Consider the following 18,815-nt stretch of genomic DNA (forward strand, 5'->3'; position numbering starts at 1 on the left):
GACTGCTCTTCCAATGGGTACCTCCAAGCTCCAGCCAAGGGACCCAATGCCTGTGGCCTCCAAGGGCACATGCACTACGTCAGTTCACACAGGCAGACACACATGTGGACTGCACCCTTAAATCTTTAAAATAGATAAAAAGAAATTTATAAATCTAGCTTTGAATGAATTTTCTTTCCTGTGGTGAGTACCAAGAGCACAGTTGTTAGGCTTGTAATATGGTAAATACGTTTATACACCCAGATTTAGTCCATTTATTAGAAATTCAGCGAGCAGATGACATTACAGTCTCAGCTTTATTGCATACATTTCTCCTTTGTGAGTTTTTTGTTTTGCTTTTTAAGTTACTGTTTTACTGTGTAGCCCTAGCTGACCAGGCTGGCCTCAACTCAGATGCATGGACCTCTGCCTCCCAAGTGCTGGCCTTAAAGGTGAGCACCATCACTGCCGCCTGCCTTGTTTTTGTTTAACTTACATTTTATGAGTATGTGGGCAATGCACACAAGTGCCTAGATTTATGAGGGCTATCCAGACAACTTTGTGGAGTTAGTTCTCTCTTTCTACCTTCTTGTGTTATCTAGGGATTACAGTTGGTCACTGGACTCATGTCCAGTACCTGTACCCACCAAGCTATTTCACAGGCCCTTGTATTCCCTACCCTGAGACAGTTTTGCCCTGTAGCTCGGGCTAGGCTTGAGTTCCTGGTCCTCCCACCTCAGCCCTCTGAGTGTTGGGGCTACAGGCATGACCACCCAAGCCCCCTCCAACCTTTAGTGTAGCTTCTTTCTTTCTTTCTTTCTTTTTCTTTCTTTCTTTCTTTCTTTCTTTCTTTCTTTCTTTCTTTTTCTTCCTTCCTTCCTTCCTTCCAATTTATTTATTTATTTAAAAGATTTATTTATTTATTATATATAAGTACACTGTAGCTGTCTTCAGATACACCAGAAGAGGGCGTCAGATCTCTTTACAGATGGTTGTGAGCCACCATGTGGTTGCTGGGAATTGAACTCATTACCTCTGGAAGAGCAGTCGGGTGCTCTTAACTGCTGAGCCATCTCTCCAGCCCTCTTTCTTTTTTATAATGCCCTACTTCCCCCAAATTTAGCATTTCAAGTTCATTTAGTCATAAGATGTCACCTATTTGGAATGATTGATTACAATTATTGAAAGACAGTTGGCCAGAAAAAATTTGCACAAATTTGCATTATTTGACACAAATAATGATGGCTTATTTTCCTCCTCAGGTGCTGGTGGTTAACTCCCAAGGAGAGGTGTCACGGCTGAGCACCAAAAAGGAGGTGGTCATGAAAGGGAACATCAACAATTATTTTAAGCTGGGTCAGGAAGGGAAATACCGAGTCTACCACAATCAGTACTCTACCAATTCATTTGCTCTCAATAAGCACCAGCACAGGGAAGACCATGACAAGAGGAGGCACCTCGCACATAAATTCTGTCTCACTCCAGCTGGGGAGTTCAAATGGAATGGGTCTGTTCACGGGTCCAAAGTCCTCACCATCTCGACGCTGAGACTCACCATCACGCAGCTGGAGAGCAACATCCCTTCGTCCTTTCTTCACCCCAATTGGGCTTCACACAGGTAAAGGACACTGACATTAATTTATTGCTTTAAATGTGCTATACCTATAAATTGATCCTTATAAGCGTGCCCCTTAACATGTTATTTCCAGTGAGTTCAGTGAAGTCACAATGGGCAGGAAACTGAAGGTGTGTGTGTCAGAGGTACCGATGCTGTACTCACATCTGAATAACTTTAGGTGTCAGAATTTTATCCCTAGAGTCAAGTGGAGACCAAAGTTAAAGAATGTTGTAGGTCGGGGAATTGGGAGGACTGAGTGATGCCTGGTGCTGCTCCTGGTGCATAAAAATCTTAAGAACAACTGAGTGAAGTGATTTCTTCCTTCTAAAACACAGGGCTAATTGGATCAAGGCCGTTCAGATGTGTAGTAAACCCAGAGAGTTTGCATTGGCTCTCGCAATTTTGGAATGTGCAGTTAAGCCGGTTGTGATGCTGCCGATATGGCGGGAGTCTTTAGGACACACCAGGTGAGTGAATTCTAAGCCTTGGGAGTGGTGGATATTGGATACTTCAGAAATGGTAGACCATTAGTAATCATGGAAACGCCTGAGAGTCCACAGTAAAGACTGTCTCTTCCTGGTTCACAGTAATTCATAGGATGCAGAACTGCAATAGAGATCCGGAGAGACCAAATATGGTTTTGTTGTTTTAAATTGTGTGTGTGTGTGTGTGTGTGTGTGTGTGTGTGTGTGTGTGTGTGTGTGTGTACCTGTGCGTGCCATGGGTATCAATAGATGGAGAGGTCTATTGACGGTGTCTTTGCCCCTTGAGTCATAAGTGAAAAGCATTTTTGAGATAGGCCCTGCGTCTTAGAGGAAATGAGGTGATGCAGATGTTCCATTTGTGACTGAACAATCCACAGACACTTGCTTTCTGTACCTGACCAGCTGTGAGCATCTGAGAGCTCATCCTTTACCTACACACAGGCACTCACATTCCACATACACATGTGCACACAGACAAGTTGTCAAAGCCTTGGGTCTGAGGGTCTGAGCTTGGTGAGATCCAATCTCAGGAAGTAACAAGCCAGGCACAGTGGCACTTGCTTTCAATCCCAGTGCTCCGGGCATGGAGGCCAGCCAGGTGGGTCAGGAGTTCCAGGGCAGTCTTAGCCCACAGCTGGATCCATGAGATCATGTCTCAGGAAATAACCAGCACTAAAACAGTCTTCGAGAGATGGCTCGGTGGTTATGAGCACTGATTTCTCTTTGGAAGACCTGAGACCTGAGTTCAGTTCCCAGCACTCATGTTGTAACTAACTGTCTATAACACCAGTTCCAGGGGATCTGATGTATTTTTCTGACTTCCATGGGTTCCTACAAACATGAAGTATATATAAGCTCATGCAGGCTCTCATATCTACACATTAAATAGTGCAAATATTCCTTTAAAGAATAGGTATTAAATTGAGGTACACACACCTTTAATTTCATCTTTATGTAGTAGAGGTTAGACAATTGAGGTTGAGGCTAGCCTGAGCTACATATAGCTACATAAACCATGTCTCAACAAATATAAAATCCAAAGAAGCAGAAGGGGGCTCTCAGGGTGGCCTGAACACATGGAAGCCCAGCTGAGCAACACCACATCACTAACAGAGAGGACATGGTTCAGGGAAGAGACCTGGAGAACTGGAGTGAGCAAACAAACCCACAGTGCTTATAGAAGAAGGGCAAAGCATGGATTCGTTTATATTTCTGTCTGATGCTTTTCTTTTAAATATGTAAAACCCAGGTGCCATAGAAAAGGAAATTGAACATACGTATTTAAAATTCTGAGTTGAAAACCATTACATAATCAAACTCAAAAGAGAGATGTCGAGCTGAGGGGAACATTTGCACCACAAATGGAAACTTTCCTCAATTGGCAAGACCTCCTATAAGGGGAAGGACCCATAGTCCAGTACAAGTGAGAGGTTGTACAGCTACCCAGACAGGCACTGTAGGAAATAGATGTGAAAGGCTGGCAGACAATGGTGGCTTCTTTCATTAGAGTGGGACTGTATTGTCTCCCTCCCAGTTTGTCTCGCAGTTTATAAGTTTGATGCTCAAGGTCAAAGAAGGTATGAGGCAGTGGGTTGGCTTTGTGGTTGGTGGTGTCTCTGCCCCGCAGGAGAGCTCTCCAAGTCTCTGTATTGTCTGGTTAAAAGTCACATCTTACTGCTTGTGCGATGTGAATTCTGTTTATAGTGGGCCCTACAGACCGTAAGTGTTGGCGTATGCGTGGGTCTTTACAAGACTGCAGCGCTGGCAACTCTTTGGTGAGGTGCTTGGAAAGGCCGCTCCTTCTTTGTTTTGTGGGAATGATACATCTTGGTTGATCTCTCAGAGAATGATAGATACAGCTGGCTTGTTTCTGTCCGTTGGGAGCGGCTTAGATGTAGGGTTGTAACTAAGCACTCCATTCTCTTCCAAATTTTCATCTTTTTTTGTTTATTTTTCAAAATTAAATGTGATTAGTTTTTTAATCTGCGTATTCTCAGGTTACATAGGATGACATCAATTGAAAGGGAAGAAAAGGAGAAAGTTAAAAAAAAGGAGAAGAAGCAGGAGGAGGAGGAGACGATGCAGCAGGCCACGTGGGTAAAATACACGTTTCCAGTGAGACACCAGGTAACTGTCACTGGGCTCCATCAGGGCGCACTCGGGATTCTGAACGCAGTCACTGTCCTGCTTTGTCGGGATCATGAATTACTGGGGTGCTGTGAGCACGTGTGTGCATGGCTTTCTCAGAATTTGAGACCAATTGGTTGAAATTAGTAATAAAAATAAAATCTTGTTAAATTAATAGGAAAGTTAAATTCTTTAACAAACCTTTAGATTGCTACTAAAAATATAATTATTTGGTAAATTTAATTGATTCATACAAATCTTTTATTATAATTTTATTTATGTGAGTGTGTATACGTGTGTGAGGGACACAGACACGCACACATGCACGCAGGACACAGCATAATTTGTAGGACTTGGCTCTCTGCTTCCATCTTGTGGGTCTGTGAGGGGCAGGCATGATGTGCCTGTTTGTCCTTCCCCGTTCTGCCATCCCTCTGGCCTAGTGTGCCCGATCCTTAGCCTGCGTTTGACAGACGCTTCTCATACTCCCATGTGTTTATTTAACAGTTGTCCTTCATTCCTTCTGACCAGGTGTGGAAACAGAAAGGCGAGGAGTACAGGGTGACAGGGTACGGCGGCTGGAGCTGGATTAGCAAGACACACGTTTACAGGTTCCTTCCCAAGTTACCAGGCAACACGAATGTAAACTACAGGAAGCCCTTGGAAGGAGGTTAGTAAGCAACTGTTGTACTGTTGTAACATACACAGCTAATGCAGAATCTTTAATGTTTCCAATTCTGATGGTTTGGGGAATCTTTGTTTTTGTTTTTTTCAAAATAGTTTCTTTGTGTAGCCCTGGCTGTCCTAGAACTTGCTCTGTAGACCAGACTGGCCCCAAACTCACAGAGATTCACCTGCCTCTGCCTTCCCAGTGCTGGGCATTAAAGGTGTCCACCACCACCCAGTGGGATATTTATTTATTTTTAATAAGACCCCTCCTTTGATTTCATAGTAAAATGACCTTATTTTAGATAAATATATTCTTATGAAGTTTTTAATAGTATGTGGAAAATTACTGTTTTGGTTTACTAGTTATATGTTCTAGTTTATTTAAATTTAAGATTATTTATATTTTATATGTATGAGTGTTTGCCTTCGTGTGTATATTTGCACTACGTGTTCATACCTAGTACCCACAGAGAGCAGAAAAGGGGCATTGAGTCTCCTGGCCTTGGAGTTAAAAAGGGCTTTTAGCCACTGTTAGTTGTGAGTGATTCCTCTGCAAAACTCGCAGGGGCCCTTAGCCAGCTGAGCCAGTTCTCCAGCCCAGGAGCTCTAGGGATTTTCCAGTTACCTCTATTATAAGGCTTTGATAGATAGATGTTAGTTAAAGAAAAATGGGAGAAAATGTTTAAAAATACTCAGCTGTGTAATTGCAATATTATTTTCAAAACACAAGTAGTGTGGCTCAGACGTTAAGAGTAGCTTGTAGATCCCATGGTTTAGTTCCTAGCTCCCACCCTCAGCTCAAAGCCTTGGCTGTAGGTCTTTGGTCGTCTCTTCTCACCGCGAAGAGTACCTGAGCACACATATGTATACAGGCCCAGAGACAAATAAATTAAAAATCTTTTAAAAATTCTAATATTGTGAATATCCGTGGCCATATATGCGATTCTTTTTTAGTCAAAAATAATATGGATGAAAATAAGGATGAGTCAGATAAAAGAAAAAGTCCACGAAGTCCAAAAAAAATGAAGACAGAATGTGACTCTGAGAAAGGTGAGGCGAGAGATGCAGACTCCACAGCTGGGGCCACGGCAGGCACAATGGAGCTGTCTAAGGTGCCTGAGAAGGAGGACCAAGGTAAGCAGGGGCAGGAGGCAGGGCAGGGTGATGAGTGCCCGGGACAGGTTCCCACCGGCAAGCTCCACAACCTCTCCTTTAAAACAGCGCAGTTCACCGTACCAAGCTGCAAGGACTGTAGATGTTCACGGACTTGGCCGCATTTATGACAAATGACAGCATTTCCATCATGCTAAAGGAAGTTACTTTCTGTCCCACCATTGGTCTGTTCTCTGGATTTCTCTGTTGTAGACATTTCAGTTCAGTGAAATTAGGCAGTCTGTTGCCCACCTTTATCCAACATGATGTTTTCAAGGTTTACCCACATCATAGCATATTCCAAAGAGCACTCCACTGTGTTGGTGAGCCACAATTCATCTGTCCAGTCATTGACCAATTAATAATCCAGCCTTTCTGCTTTCTTTCTTTCTTTTTTTTTTTTTTTTAAAGATTTTATTTATTTTATGTATATGAGTACATTGTAGCTGTCTTCAGACACACCAGCAGAGGGCATCAGATCCCATTACAGATGGTTGTGAGCCACCATGTGGTTGCTGGGATTTGAACTCAGGACCTCTGGAAGAGCAGTCAGGGCTCTTAACCACTGAGCCATCTCTCCAGCCCACCTTTCTGCTTTCTAGCTGTTAGGAATATTAACTCTAAATTCTTAGACTTTAGTGTATGTGTGTTAACTCTGAAAGGCCTGAAACATACAGAGATCTCCTGCTTGTTCTCTTGGATGCTGGGAAAAACATTCAGTTCATTTATTTGTTTTGTGGGTTCCAGGGATCAAACTCAGAGCCTCATACGGTAGAGGGGTCTGAGTACAGAACCATGGAGAAACAGGTTTTCACTTCTCAGTGCTACACCATGGAGTGGGACTGCTAGATCTTGTGGGAACACCATATCTAAGCTTTTGAGAAACTTTAGGGCCAGTGAGATATGGAAATAAAAATGTTTTAAACCTTTTTTTAAAAAAAACAAACACATAAGCAAACTAGAGAGATGGTGCACTGGATCGTGTGACTGATGATGTTTAAATATGAAGACCAGGACTCTATATTCTCAGAATGCATGTGCATTCTGGTTGAGATTTGGTGGCCTGCCTTGACACCAGAGCCTTGCTAGCTAGATGGGCTAGCTCTGTTAGTGAGCTCTGGGTTCAACTGAGACAAGAGTCTCAATAAGATAGAGACGATTCACTGTTTGTTTGTTTAGATTGGTTTACTGTGCAGCCAAGGATGTCAAACTCATGCTATTCTTGTCTCTGCTTCCCCAGTGTGGGTGGCACACCTCAAGGTCAGCACAGTTGATTACTGACTGTACCATAGGCATAATGTACTCAGTAGCCTGTCATAGGCTGTCAGCCCTCACTGTAAAATACCATCATTTTAGGAACCAAAACTCAGAATCATCCAGTATTTGAAATGTAGCTATTTTTTTAGCCCCATTTAAAGTTTAGCAGTGACCATGATATATATTATAAGTATGAAAATAACAAAAAGTAGATACTTCTGGAAATAAAAAGTCTTCATGAATTCATTTCAGAGTAAAAATCACATTTTTATTAATGTCTTTAATTCACAGATGTAAAAGAACTTTTAGATCCTGATAATGACAAACCGTTCAAGGAAGAACCAATGGAGATCGATGAGAGTGTGAAAACAGAGTCACACATGAACAGTGAGGAGAGTGCACAGGTAGATGTGGTCAATGTCAGTGAGGGCTTCCACCTACGGACTAGTTACAAAAAGAAGACGAAGTCCTCTAAGCTGGACGGGCTTCTGGAACGGAGGATTAGACAGTTTACACTGGAAGAGAAACAGCGCCTTGAGAAGCTAAAGCTGGAGAGTGGGGTGAAGGGGGCAGGCAAGCCCCCCACAGGTGCTGTGAAAAGCTCCTCTGAGCCTCCGCTGTCCACAAAAGCAGACGAAGGGCACCAGGGTGACTTGCTTAGACAGGAGCAGAGCCCCACTCCCGGTCAGCCTGGTACTGCGGACTTGGGGCTGGGGGCCTCACAGAGTGATCCCTTGGTTCTTGGCATCAGTCCTCCTAGTCTCAGCACGGGCAAACCTGATCCAAAAGGTCAAGTATTAGATGATGTCTCCATTCAGAGTCCGGGGCCAGCCTGTCAGGGGCAGAACTCTGTTGAAAGCGACCTAGATGCCAGGATCTCTGAAGCTACCAGTAAGGGACTGGAACTAAGTCAGACAAAAACAAAAGTGACTGACTCTTTGACTGATGACTCTAAACCAACCAGTGCAGACGAGGGTAGCACTCTGATCTGTAAGAGCAAGAAGCCGCTCCCACAGGACGATTGCAGCACTGCTGTGTCATCTTCTTCCAAGAGTACTTTACCTGCACCAGTCCCTAAAAGTCCCCGTGACAGAGACGCCCGGGCCTTCCCGAAAGCAATGGACTTGGATGGGAGACTAGGTGGTGACTCTGAATATAATAGCACTTTGGAAAATAACTCTGGTACTATGTCTATGCGGGACAGCAGTGAAGAAGATATGGTTGTTCAGAATAGCAATGACACCACCTCTAAACGGTTCTTAACGCCAGACCAAGGCATGGAAAGTACGGAGCCGACAAAATGTCAGTTAGTTTCTAAGTCCACTGAAAATTGTGACAACAGACTACAGGGTAAGGTAACTGAAGCAAATGGTAAGAAACTGGGCCAGCATCAAAAGCCAGAGGAGAGGGCAGTTAACAGATGTGCCGACCAAGTTAGCCTAAGACACAGCGCTGACAGAAAGAACAGTGAAGCCCGAGAGTCTGAAAAGAGAGGACAGAAAGCAAATAAATTTCAAATAAATGGCAAAGATAGTAAAGCTAAGGGGTATCTGAAGGGACCGGGCATGAAGGATGTCTCTGATGGTAAAGTCATGAGTGGTGCTGTTGAACCAAAGGTCAATAATATCAATAAAGTCATCCCTGGAAATATCAAGTCACTGGCTGGGAAGGAATCTGCTGTGAAGCCGTTTGTTAACGGCGACATCATTATGGAAGAGTTCAGTGAACAAAACCCTTCAGAAACCAACTCGTATTCACTGAGTTCTTCAGATGCCAAAGGTAATCACCAAGATGGCCTCCATACCCTACCATCCACCAAAGACTCTGCCAGTACCCAGGTAATCATACCCCCAGCCCCTTGTCCAGATCGGAACTCACTTAATCAGGTAGAAGATATGGAAACTGAAGGTCCAGAGGTTAAGAAAGTTACCCCGTCTCCCATTACTACTGGAGAGGACTCTAACCTCGGTAAAGACGTCATGGATGAAAACGGTCTACCTTCCAGCAAAGATGAGAATGTCAATGGAGAATCCCAAAGAAAGACGGTCATCACAGAAGTCACCACAATGACATCCACTGTTGCCACAGAATCAAAAACTGTCATTAAGGTAGCAAAAGGGGACAAGCAAACTGTGGTTTCTTCCACAGAAAACTGTGCCAGATCCACTGTCACAACTACCACCACCACTGTGACAAAGCTCTCCACACCCTCCCCAGACAGCGATGTGGATACCATCTCTGTAAAGGAGCAGAGTAAAACCGTGGTCACCACGACAGTGACAGACTCCCTGACCACTGCAGGAAGCACACTGGTGACATCTATGACAGTGAGCAAAGAGTACTCCACAAGAGACAGAGTAAAGCTCATGAAGTTCTCAAGACCCAAGAAGACCCGCTCAGGGACAGCCCTGCCATCCTATAGGAAGTTCGTTACCAAGAGCAGCAAAAAGAGCATATTCGTGTTGCCTAATGACGACTTGAAAAAGCTGGCCAGAAAAGGAGGCATCCGGGAAGTCCCGTACTTCAATTATAACGCAAAGCCCGCCTTGGATATATGGCCATACCCTTCTCCTAGACCAACCTTTGGCATCACGTGGAGGTATGTACCTCAGAATGTCGCTAAGTCGGGGCAGGGAGGCGCTTTCCAAAGCGTTTTCCTTTGTTTTAAGTAAAATGAGATGCCAGAAGATAGGGCTGACATCTGTAACGGCCAGGGTTAGTGATGAGATGAGATGAGATACAGAACGCTGCTAGCTCTGCAGTACGTGGGACTAATTTACCCACAGCCACGGACTTGCCAAAAATGTAAAGGATTCGTTAGCATGCATGAGACCACAGGAACAGGCCAAGCTTACTCTATAGTCTAACCTTCCAGTTTCTGCATGCTGTTTGCTCTGCACCGTGACAACCACAGAATTGGGTCATCACTTCCCGGGATTCATAAAAAGTGTGCCTGTAAATTCATAAGGCCCATCATGTTAGACCTTCCTAGTGACATTTATTTGTATGTGTTAGAGTTCTTGGTTATTTATGACAGAAAGATAAACTATCATTTCCTTAGGAATGTTTTATTTAGAATTAATTTTACTTAGAATGCTCTGGGCCCTCTGTGATTGGGGAGCAAATAGTACGTTTATAGTATTGATAGTCGTTAGCCTGTTAGTTAGTCGTTAGTCATTGGTTACTAGGAAGGGGGCTCAGCAGTTGTCTATGGTGTAGTGATTTGCCCATGGCCATAGAGGCCAAGTCTTCCAGACCCTAGCCCAGCACTTTATATGCTGTTTGCATTTCACACGTGTATCCATGTGCTGTCCCTTTCATGCCCCCGTCTCTATCTTTTCCCCCCGGTTGAGTGGATGAGCGAAGCAGGAGGAACAGGGCCTGTGGGCAGGGCGCTGTTGGCTGCTGTTGGTTTTACGCGACCGTTCCAACACGATGTGGCGCACCATCTCTTGCCAGACTTCCTTTCAGTGCCGTAGTATTTCCAGCTTCTGTTAACATCATCCTTCTTTATGTCCTTCATACTACGTCAGCTAGCTAGGGTCAGCCAGGGCCACACAACCCATTGTAAATGCCAGTTTTCCCTAAGGAGTTCATTCAGTCCAGTGACCTCTCTCTCATTGTTTGTCTGAGCACGTTTTATGCCTCGTCGTTGGTTTGAAGTAAGATGTCGTCACCCCATGCACATGCACTAGAGACAGCTGAAAAGTACACTTTCTCTGCAGGGCCTGCAATGAAGGATTTGCAGAATCCTGCAGGGAACCCAGGATCTCTTCATTGCAGTTCATGGAATTGTAGGATGGCTCTGCACTTTTCCGCTTTCTTCACTGAGAGCGGCCCAAAGTGCATCCTTGACAGCCCTGCAGGTAACTTCTTTCCCACTGGAAAAGTTACTGTGTATGTACAAGTGGCTGAGCTAAGATCCCCGCAGGCAGGGGGCTGGCCTTTCTGCTCCCTGTGTTCTAAAGTGAGAGGTGGTTCCGCTGGGAGACACTGCTCAGAGCCTGGGCACCAGAGCCCTGTGCATAGCTGCAGTGTCACCGCCTTGACTTCAATGTCCGATGCATGTCGACAGGCATCGCATCTGTTTGCTTGTCAGTCTCATTTTATAATGGAAAGAAATTCTTTGCTGGTCATTCTTAGTTGTCAAAGTTGAAATAAGCATCTATTGCTTCTGATTAATGGAATCATGAGTAAAAATGTGTGTTATTCTTGATTTTAGGGCACTTACAAAAACTTTGTCACAAAAGTGATTCTTGTAAAGTCTGTTTTTATACTAACCCTTGAATCTTCTGTGTTTACTTATTTATTTGTTGAGGGGTAGTTCTCGCTCTGCAGCCTAGGCTGGTCTCAAATTCCTGCCCTCTCACCTCAGCCTCATAAGTAGTTAAGACTACACGGATGCCCAGCTGCATGTATGATGCATAGTTTCAGATGTAATGTTAAAGCTGAGCGCGATAGGAAAGTTAACACTTGTACAGTAGATTTTGACCTCTGTGCATAACTGTTCCTTCTACTTGTTTCCTGGCATGACTCCGTGTCACTGTCTTTTTCAACTGGTGATTCTTCTCCATAATGCTGCTGGAGGGGTCCTGCTAACGTGCCTGCCTCTGCTGGGACTGTTCTGAGTGATTGAGGGACTTGCTGACTACTGCAGGGAAGGGAGGAGAGTGGCAGTCACCTGAGGAACCCAAAGAGAGCAGGAAGCCGTAGTATCTAGTCTCCTCTGCCTTCCCCTTGGCATGGCTTTCTTTTCCAGGCATTGCCGTTTGTACCCACCCCCTCCCTCTAGCCATAACAACAGGATGTAGCATGCCAGAAGTGTGTGGTGTGGTTTTGCACACTTAGCTCCTTCTCGTGTGTGTGTGTGTGTGTGTGTGTACACATGTGTGTCCCTTGCCTTCAGTCAGCCAAACGTGCTGTCATCCGATAACCACGTGCTTTGAGCCTATGGCAGACCTAAGTGCTTTCCTTTCTTACAGCTCTTAGCAGGTGGATTCTAACACACATCTCTGTATCCCAGCTTCCTTCACAGTCTTGACACATTGACTCACTCCATTGTTTGTATGAATGAGTAGTGAATGAATCAGCAGACTGATAACTAGTGAGATGTGTTTATCCACTGATACTGCCTGCATTTTAAATAGGGTTGCTTTGGGGGATATCGATCACTGGGTTCTGTCCTCAGTGCAATGTGGATAAGAGGGTCTTATGTGTGAGGCAAGGCAGGCAGAGAGGGGATTTGAAGCTATTGTTTGATCCTAGAGAACGAGTAGAGGAGGAAGAGAGAATAAGAAGTACTTGCTCTTGCCAGAGGTGGTAGTGCGCGCCTTTAGTCCCAGCACGGGGAGGCAGAGGCAGGCAGATCTATGTGAGTTTGAGGCCAGCCTGGTCTACAAATTCAGAACAGTCAGGGCTACACGGAGAAGCCCTGTCTTGGGGAAAAAGAAAAGAAGAAAAGCAAAGCTTGTTCTCCTTCTGCCATACCAGACGTCCACAAGACTCTCTGTGGGTGTGGCCTGAAAGTGACAGACACTTTCTCCCTCCTGGGTTATCCCTACACTATTCAACTTCTTGCCACTACTTTAAAGACTCTGTCCAGGGTCAAGGAGGCTTGGGATATTAAGGCGAGGCAAACGTTTCCCAGGTAGAGCTAGGAATTGACAGGGGTGCTGCAACTGTTCATTTTCTCACATGATAGTAACAGAAAGCATCACCATTCCCGTGCAGAATCGTCCCGGGGTTTACTTCTGTCTGATAGTGAAGGGCACGATTTTCATTAGATAAGCTTCCTCTGTACTGCATTCAGCCAGTGTGTTCATGTCATGTAATGTGAAAATATCCAAAGGGAAATGTAATTATGAAGGTGTTAATAGGAATTGACAGCTGCTGGCCGCTGCAAAGAGATGTCGCAGTGAATTCCGTTTGCGGATAAAATATTCATTGAAATTGAGTAAATTAATTTTCAGATGCATTTTTAGTGTTGGTGCAAAAAAGAAAGATATGTTCAGCAACTTTACAGTTGCTTAAGGAAGAACACGAGTCCAGGGTCCCTTCTTTTCATTTGAGTAGCTGATGCGGGAATGGACGCTTCTGGTAATGGATTTCTTCAGAGGCGCCAAACTTAGCCAGCATTGCTACGCTCACAGTATTTGCTGTACTCATGAGCAGGGGTTCATGTTTGGAAAAGCCACCTTGAACCTCAGAATTCTGTTCAATTAGAAAAGGTTCTGCAGAGTGTTTTAGTTTTGTTTTACTCTTTGAGAAAATATAAACATTTTTAGGTTTTTGTTTTGTTTTAGCAAAAACTATTTTATCATGATTTTTCTTCAAGGCTCCTATCAAATTTAGTAACATGGTTACTTGTTTTGTTTTGTTTTTTCCTGTATTTTTCATGCAGATATTTTATAGAATACTATAAAGATCTTTATAAGTTGTCTTTTCAGTCTTAAGATAAAATACCTTACATTTTATTTCTGTGGCATTGGAAATGAGTCTCAATGATTTAAAATTGTTAAGTGCACATTGTCCTGGAAACCCAAAGGTGTTACTTTAAAGACTGTAATGCCTGAGTCTACAAGTCACAAGTACTGAGGTCCCAGTCAGTGCCAGAAACATGTCTTACAGGTTCAGAGAGGAAGCGAAGAAAGTGTGAAAGCTGTGTGCTTGTATGTAGTTGATCTGGGTTGTCCTTTCAGGTATAGACTTCAAACGGTAAAGTCCTTAGCAGGAGTGAGCCTGATGCTACGGTTACTGTGGGCCAGTTTGAGATGGGATGACATGGCAGCCAAGGCTCCGCCAGGAGGAGGGTCTACACGGACAGGTAAGGGAATTGCACTTTTAAGTTTAAAGATGCAGGCTAAGGATGTAGCTTAGTTGCAGGCTGAAGTGCATACATATCTCATGCATGAGGACATGCGTTGTGTTGTGTAACCTGGTTCTGGTGGTGCATGCTTGAAACATTCATACCGAGGGGCAGGAAGCGGGAGAATGAATGGTCCAAGGTAATCCTGACCTGTAAACTCAGGGCCAACTAAGATTATTTGGGTTATATGAGATTGGGTAGCCAAAAAGGTAGCCAGACCTGGCCGCACAGGTTTACAATGCCATCTACTTAGGAGGCTGAGGCAAGAGGATCTAATTCATGACCCGCTTGGGCTGCTCAGCTCAAGACCAGCTAGAGGAACTGTCTCCAAAAAAAACCAACCCAAGAAACTTAAAGTGGGTCTGGGTCTATGGCTGTAGTACTTGCCTAGCATATGCAAGGCTCTGGGTTTGACCCCTAGCAGTGCAATAAAATAAAATCATGTGCTGCTCACTGAATTTATTAGATACTTACCTTATTTTATAGAAGTTTACCCTTAAGTTTTCTGGGTGCCATAAAATCAAGGTTCAGATGTTAGGTCAGTCAGCACACGTACACTCACCTAAATGTTCACACGATAGTCGTTACCCAAAGCGGTCGCTCAGCCAGTCACCGGACAGTCCTGGGCCCTGAAGCCCCCCTCAGGCCTTGCTTTGATTGGGTGCTGCTTCTGGAAATAAACTTGGACAGTATATCATTGGTTTTTTCCACTTAATTTTTTTTCTTCCTGCTACTTATGCTGAGGCAGAAGGGTTGCCACTAATTTGCTGCCTTTCTGGGCTTCCACTGAGTTCTAGGCCACCTTAGGCTATAGAGTGAAACCCTTGTGTCAGAAAGGAAAGGAATGACCCTCCTTAGCAGCACAGTGGGAGCCCTCACTGAAGGACAAACACCACCCGAGAGAAGCCGCTGGAGGACCAGAGACACTCAGCCGCTGTCATCAAGCAGTGACACTCTGGTCATAATAACCCAGGTCATTTCAGACTCACGCCTCTAACAAAGCACCTAGTGCTACGTCTTCTAGGTTTCCTCATATTTCAGGTGGTTCTTAACAGTGTGTAAATCGTCTTTCCATAGAAACATCTGAAACTGAAATCACCACCACAGAGATAATTAAGAGGCGTGACGTGGGTCCCTATGGCATCCGGTCTGAGTATTGTATCAGGAAGATCATTTGCCCCATTGGAGTTCCAGAAGCACCAAAAGGTAAGAGGTAGAAGAAAACGCATCGTTGCTGGCCCCTCGTGTTCTATTTATGGGGGTTTGGCTACCTTCCTGACGCTACACACTGCTCCTGTATTGACAACCTCCAGGACAGGAGGTTGCTGTGAGTCCCGGACTAGCCTGGCCTGCAGACCTACAGAGTGAGACTTATTCAAAAAGCGAACTAAGGGCGAGAGAGACGGCCCAGCAGTTACGAGTGCTTATTGCTCTCTCTTGCAGAGGACCTGCTTCAGTTCCCAGCACCTACATGGTTACCAGCCTTGCTTCCTTGAGAGGCAAGGAAGAGCAGCCTCATGTTATCTCTGGAGAGGGCTATTGCCAGGAGCTTGCTACTCTCTTCCCCAGTGTCACAGCTAAAAAAAATGCCAACATGCTAAACCCTTGACAGAAATTGCATTGGTGTTACAGTCTCGGCAGTGAATTGCTCTCACTCACATGTGGAGAGAGGATAGGGAACGGAGTTCCAGACAGAGGAAGGTCATGTGAGGCTTACATGCCTTTCCCAGGATTAGTCCGCCATGTCTGAGGAGCTGTGACCACTGTTGGGCTCTCACAAGTGGTTTCATCGGAACATGGCTGCATGTAGTTCACACAGAGTTTGGTTTGCCACTCATGCTTTTAAAAGATGATTTAATCGTCTTTATCTGGACTGGTGTTTTGCCTGTATGTGTGTCTGTGTGAAGGTGTCAGATCCCCTGGAACTGAAGTAACAGGCAGTGGTGGCTCCCATGTGGGTGCCTGAAATGGAGCCTGGGTCCTCTGGGGGAGCAGCCAGTCAGTGCACTGAGCCATCTGTGGGTGCTGCTGGCACTTGGGCACTGCGGTCCAGTGCAGTGTAGACTGTCTGGCCTGTGTGGTCTCAAGGATTTGGCAATATCTGGCACTTTAAAGCGAAAAGTTTGGCTGGTGGTGGCATCCTGGGATATGTATCTCAAATTAAAAGATGTCATTTGCCAACCACCATGCCTCATGAAATAGATGTCAGAAGAACTCCATAGGAACAATATTGCTGAAAACGATCTGATTTCTTTCACTAGAAACACCCACACCTCAGCGGAAAGGCCTTCGATCGAGTGCCCTGCGGCCAAAGAGACCGGAGACGCCCAAGCAAACAGGCCCTGTCGTCATTGAAAGCTGGGTGGCCGAGGAGGAGCTGGAGCTCTGGGAGATCAGGGCTTTTGCTGAGAGGTAATGGTTAGCCCCTGTCACAGCGTAGTTCCCGCCGCTCATTCTCATTGTTTTCCTCTACCCTTTGATTCTATGTGCTAGCTCTGGGTAGTTGATTTAAGCTTTGTTTCTAAATTTTAGTGTGTTAGTGTTTTATATTTGTTATTTTTAAGTTATCTTAAACTTTCCTTAAAAAGAGAAATAGTCCCCGCCTCTGTGTTGCTGAGTCAGCCAGGTGTCATTTGTAAACAGATGCTGATGAGTTCTCCTTTTCCCTACAGAGTGGAGAAAGAAAAGGCTCAAGCCGTGGAACAGCAGACGAAGGTCAGTAGACAGCAGGCGTCTCTCAGGGGAGGCACTGCACAGCACATCGGCCTTTGTGGCCAAGGAGAAGCCCGGGATTATGTATTCACATGGAATATTTAAAGTGTACCTCATGTCTCCTTTTTGAAAGAATCTCAGTGATACGTGAACCTGCAGTTCTGCAAACCGAGCACACATTGCAGGTGCTGAGTCCTGGCGATTGCTCTTACAGTCCCTGCGTCCTTTCTAAAGGCTCTTTCCTCCAGTGCAGCCTGTGAAGAAGTAAACTTCGCCCAGGCTCTGGCTCGATTGGAATCAATGCTCAAAAAGTCGTTTGCTGGATTTTCAGCATCCCATATGGTGACCAGTGTACTGTATCCAAGAATCAGATTTTAGCGCTTGCTTCTCCTCAAAGTGTAAATCTAGAGAACATAGATAAAGTAGCATGGGGTTTTAAAAACAGAACTGTTGGCATAGTTAAACATTTGTTTGTGGGTATGGGTGTTTTTCCTGCTTGTGTCTGTGCACGATGGTATATTCCTGGTACCGATGATGTCTAGAAGAGGGAGTGAGATGCCTGGAACTGGAGTTACAGATGACTGTACCACTCTGAGAACAAGCCCTGGCCCCTTTAAGGGCAGCCCTGTACTGAGCATCTCTCCAGCCCAAGCTGCATATATTTTAAAAACACTTATTTTTTAGGTGTCAAGGTTTTATAAGGCACGTTTTTCAAACTGACATGTCTTTCAATTTAGTATGCATCTTTCTATTCACTTGAAATTTGGGGAAATAGCCCTATTGGAAATGCACAGAAAATCATAAGCATCTGTTCCTATAGCAACTGGCTAGTTGTCCTGTCCTTCGTCTTTATGCTGTGTTTTGTCACCTCTGCAGCGCAGCCCAATGTAGCGCCTCTTCATTTGTTTTCAAGTTCTTCACATTCTTAATGCGTTTTCTCCTTGTGAAATACTGTGATTATGTGTTCTGTTTCTTTGCTTCTATTTCCCTCTGAACTAATTGGATCAGATGAAGGCTCTAAGTGTGCAGAACAAAGCTGCTTCTCTTTTGAAAATAAGCATTGATAAGCAATACTTCAAACTCTCTTTAAGTATATGGGCTGTCTGCAAAAGCAGTCCAAGCAGAATGGCTGATTGCAGAGGGAGGTGATGCCCTGGGATTTAGGTTCAGTGGAGTCCGGAACAGTGTCTTGCAGTAGCTCAGGCTCTCCCATACCTCAGTGTGTAGGGCAAGCTGGCCTCAAACTCATGGTAGTCCTCCTGCCTCTGTCTCCCATGTACTTCAGTTACAGGCATGAGCCACCATGTCCAGCTCTTCTTTGTGGTTTTGAGACACAGTCTTGCTCTGCATCTCAGGCGTCCTCGTGAGCAAACGCTGTGTCCTTGGGCCCCTTGCACATCCTGTCGCCTCTCTGAGCCTGACTTTGTTCCAGCTAACTGACTTGGTGACATGAGGTATACCGCTCAGGCACCCAGTCTTACCTAATGCTTGACGTGCGGAAGCCTGGCTGTGGCTTTTTTGACCTCTGTGGATAAATCCCAGCGCTCTTTAATTTGAAACGTGCAAGTTGTCTTTTGTACCTGTTTTGTTTGGCACAGTGGTTCTTTCTGTAGTCCCAGCTGTCCCAGAACTCTATACACAGAGCTGCCCTCAGACTTACAAAGAACTGCCTCCCTCTGCCCAGCAGTGTTGGGATTAAAGGAATTTATTTATTTTCATTTTTATTTTTTGCAGTGCAGAATAATGACCCCAGGGCCTTGTGCATGCCGGGCAAGCACTCTACCAACTGAGTTGTATCCCTAGTAACCCGGTGTCTGATGATGAGCTTTCCCCCTTCTGTACAAAGCAGTTAAAGTACCTTTTAATTACATAGAACACGAAGTATTCCCAGTACTCAGGAAACTGAAGCAGAAGGATTGCTCCACATTTAAGACCACACGGCATTAGTTCC

At 44.8% G+C, this 18,815-nt stretch overlaps 1 protein-coding gene across 1 annotated transcript in view; it reads left to right on the plus strand.

Moving 5' to 3' along the window:
- Bptf (bromodomain PHD finger transcription factor) overlaps nt 1–18,815 on the plus strand; it is a 101,291-nt gene that overhangs the window by 51,479 nt on the left and 30,997 nt on the right. The window contains 10 exon segments of the mRNA XM_032914211.1: nt 1,242–1,597; nt 1,933–2,064; nt 4,080–4,209; nt 4,741–4,879; nt 5,833–6,012; nt 7,579–9,886; nt 13,986–14,110; nt 15,230–15,358; nt 16,414–16,564; nt 16,825–16,867. Of these exon segments, the coding sequence (XP_032770102.1) occupies nt 1,242–1,597; nt 1,933–2,064; nt 4,080–4,209; nt 4,741–4,879; nt 5,833–6,012; nt 7,579–9,886; nt 13,986–14,110; nt 15,230–15,358; nt 16,414–16,564; nt 16,825–16,867 (3,693 nt within the window).

The sequence above is a fragment of the Rattus rattus genome, chromosome 9 (assembly GCF_011064425.1).
Source record: "Rattus rattus isolate New Zealand chromosome 9, Rrattus_CSIRO_v1, whole genome shotgun sequence".
Lineage (NCBI taxonomy): Eukaryota > Metazoa > Chordata > Mammalia > Rodentia > Muridae > Rattus > Rattus rattus.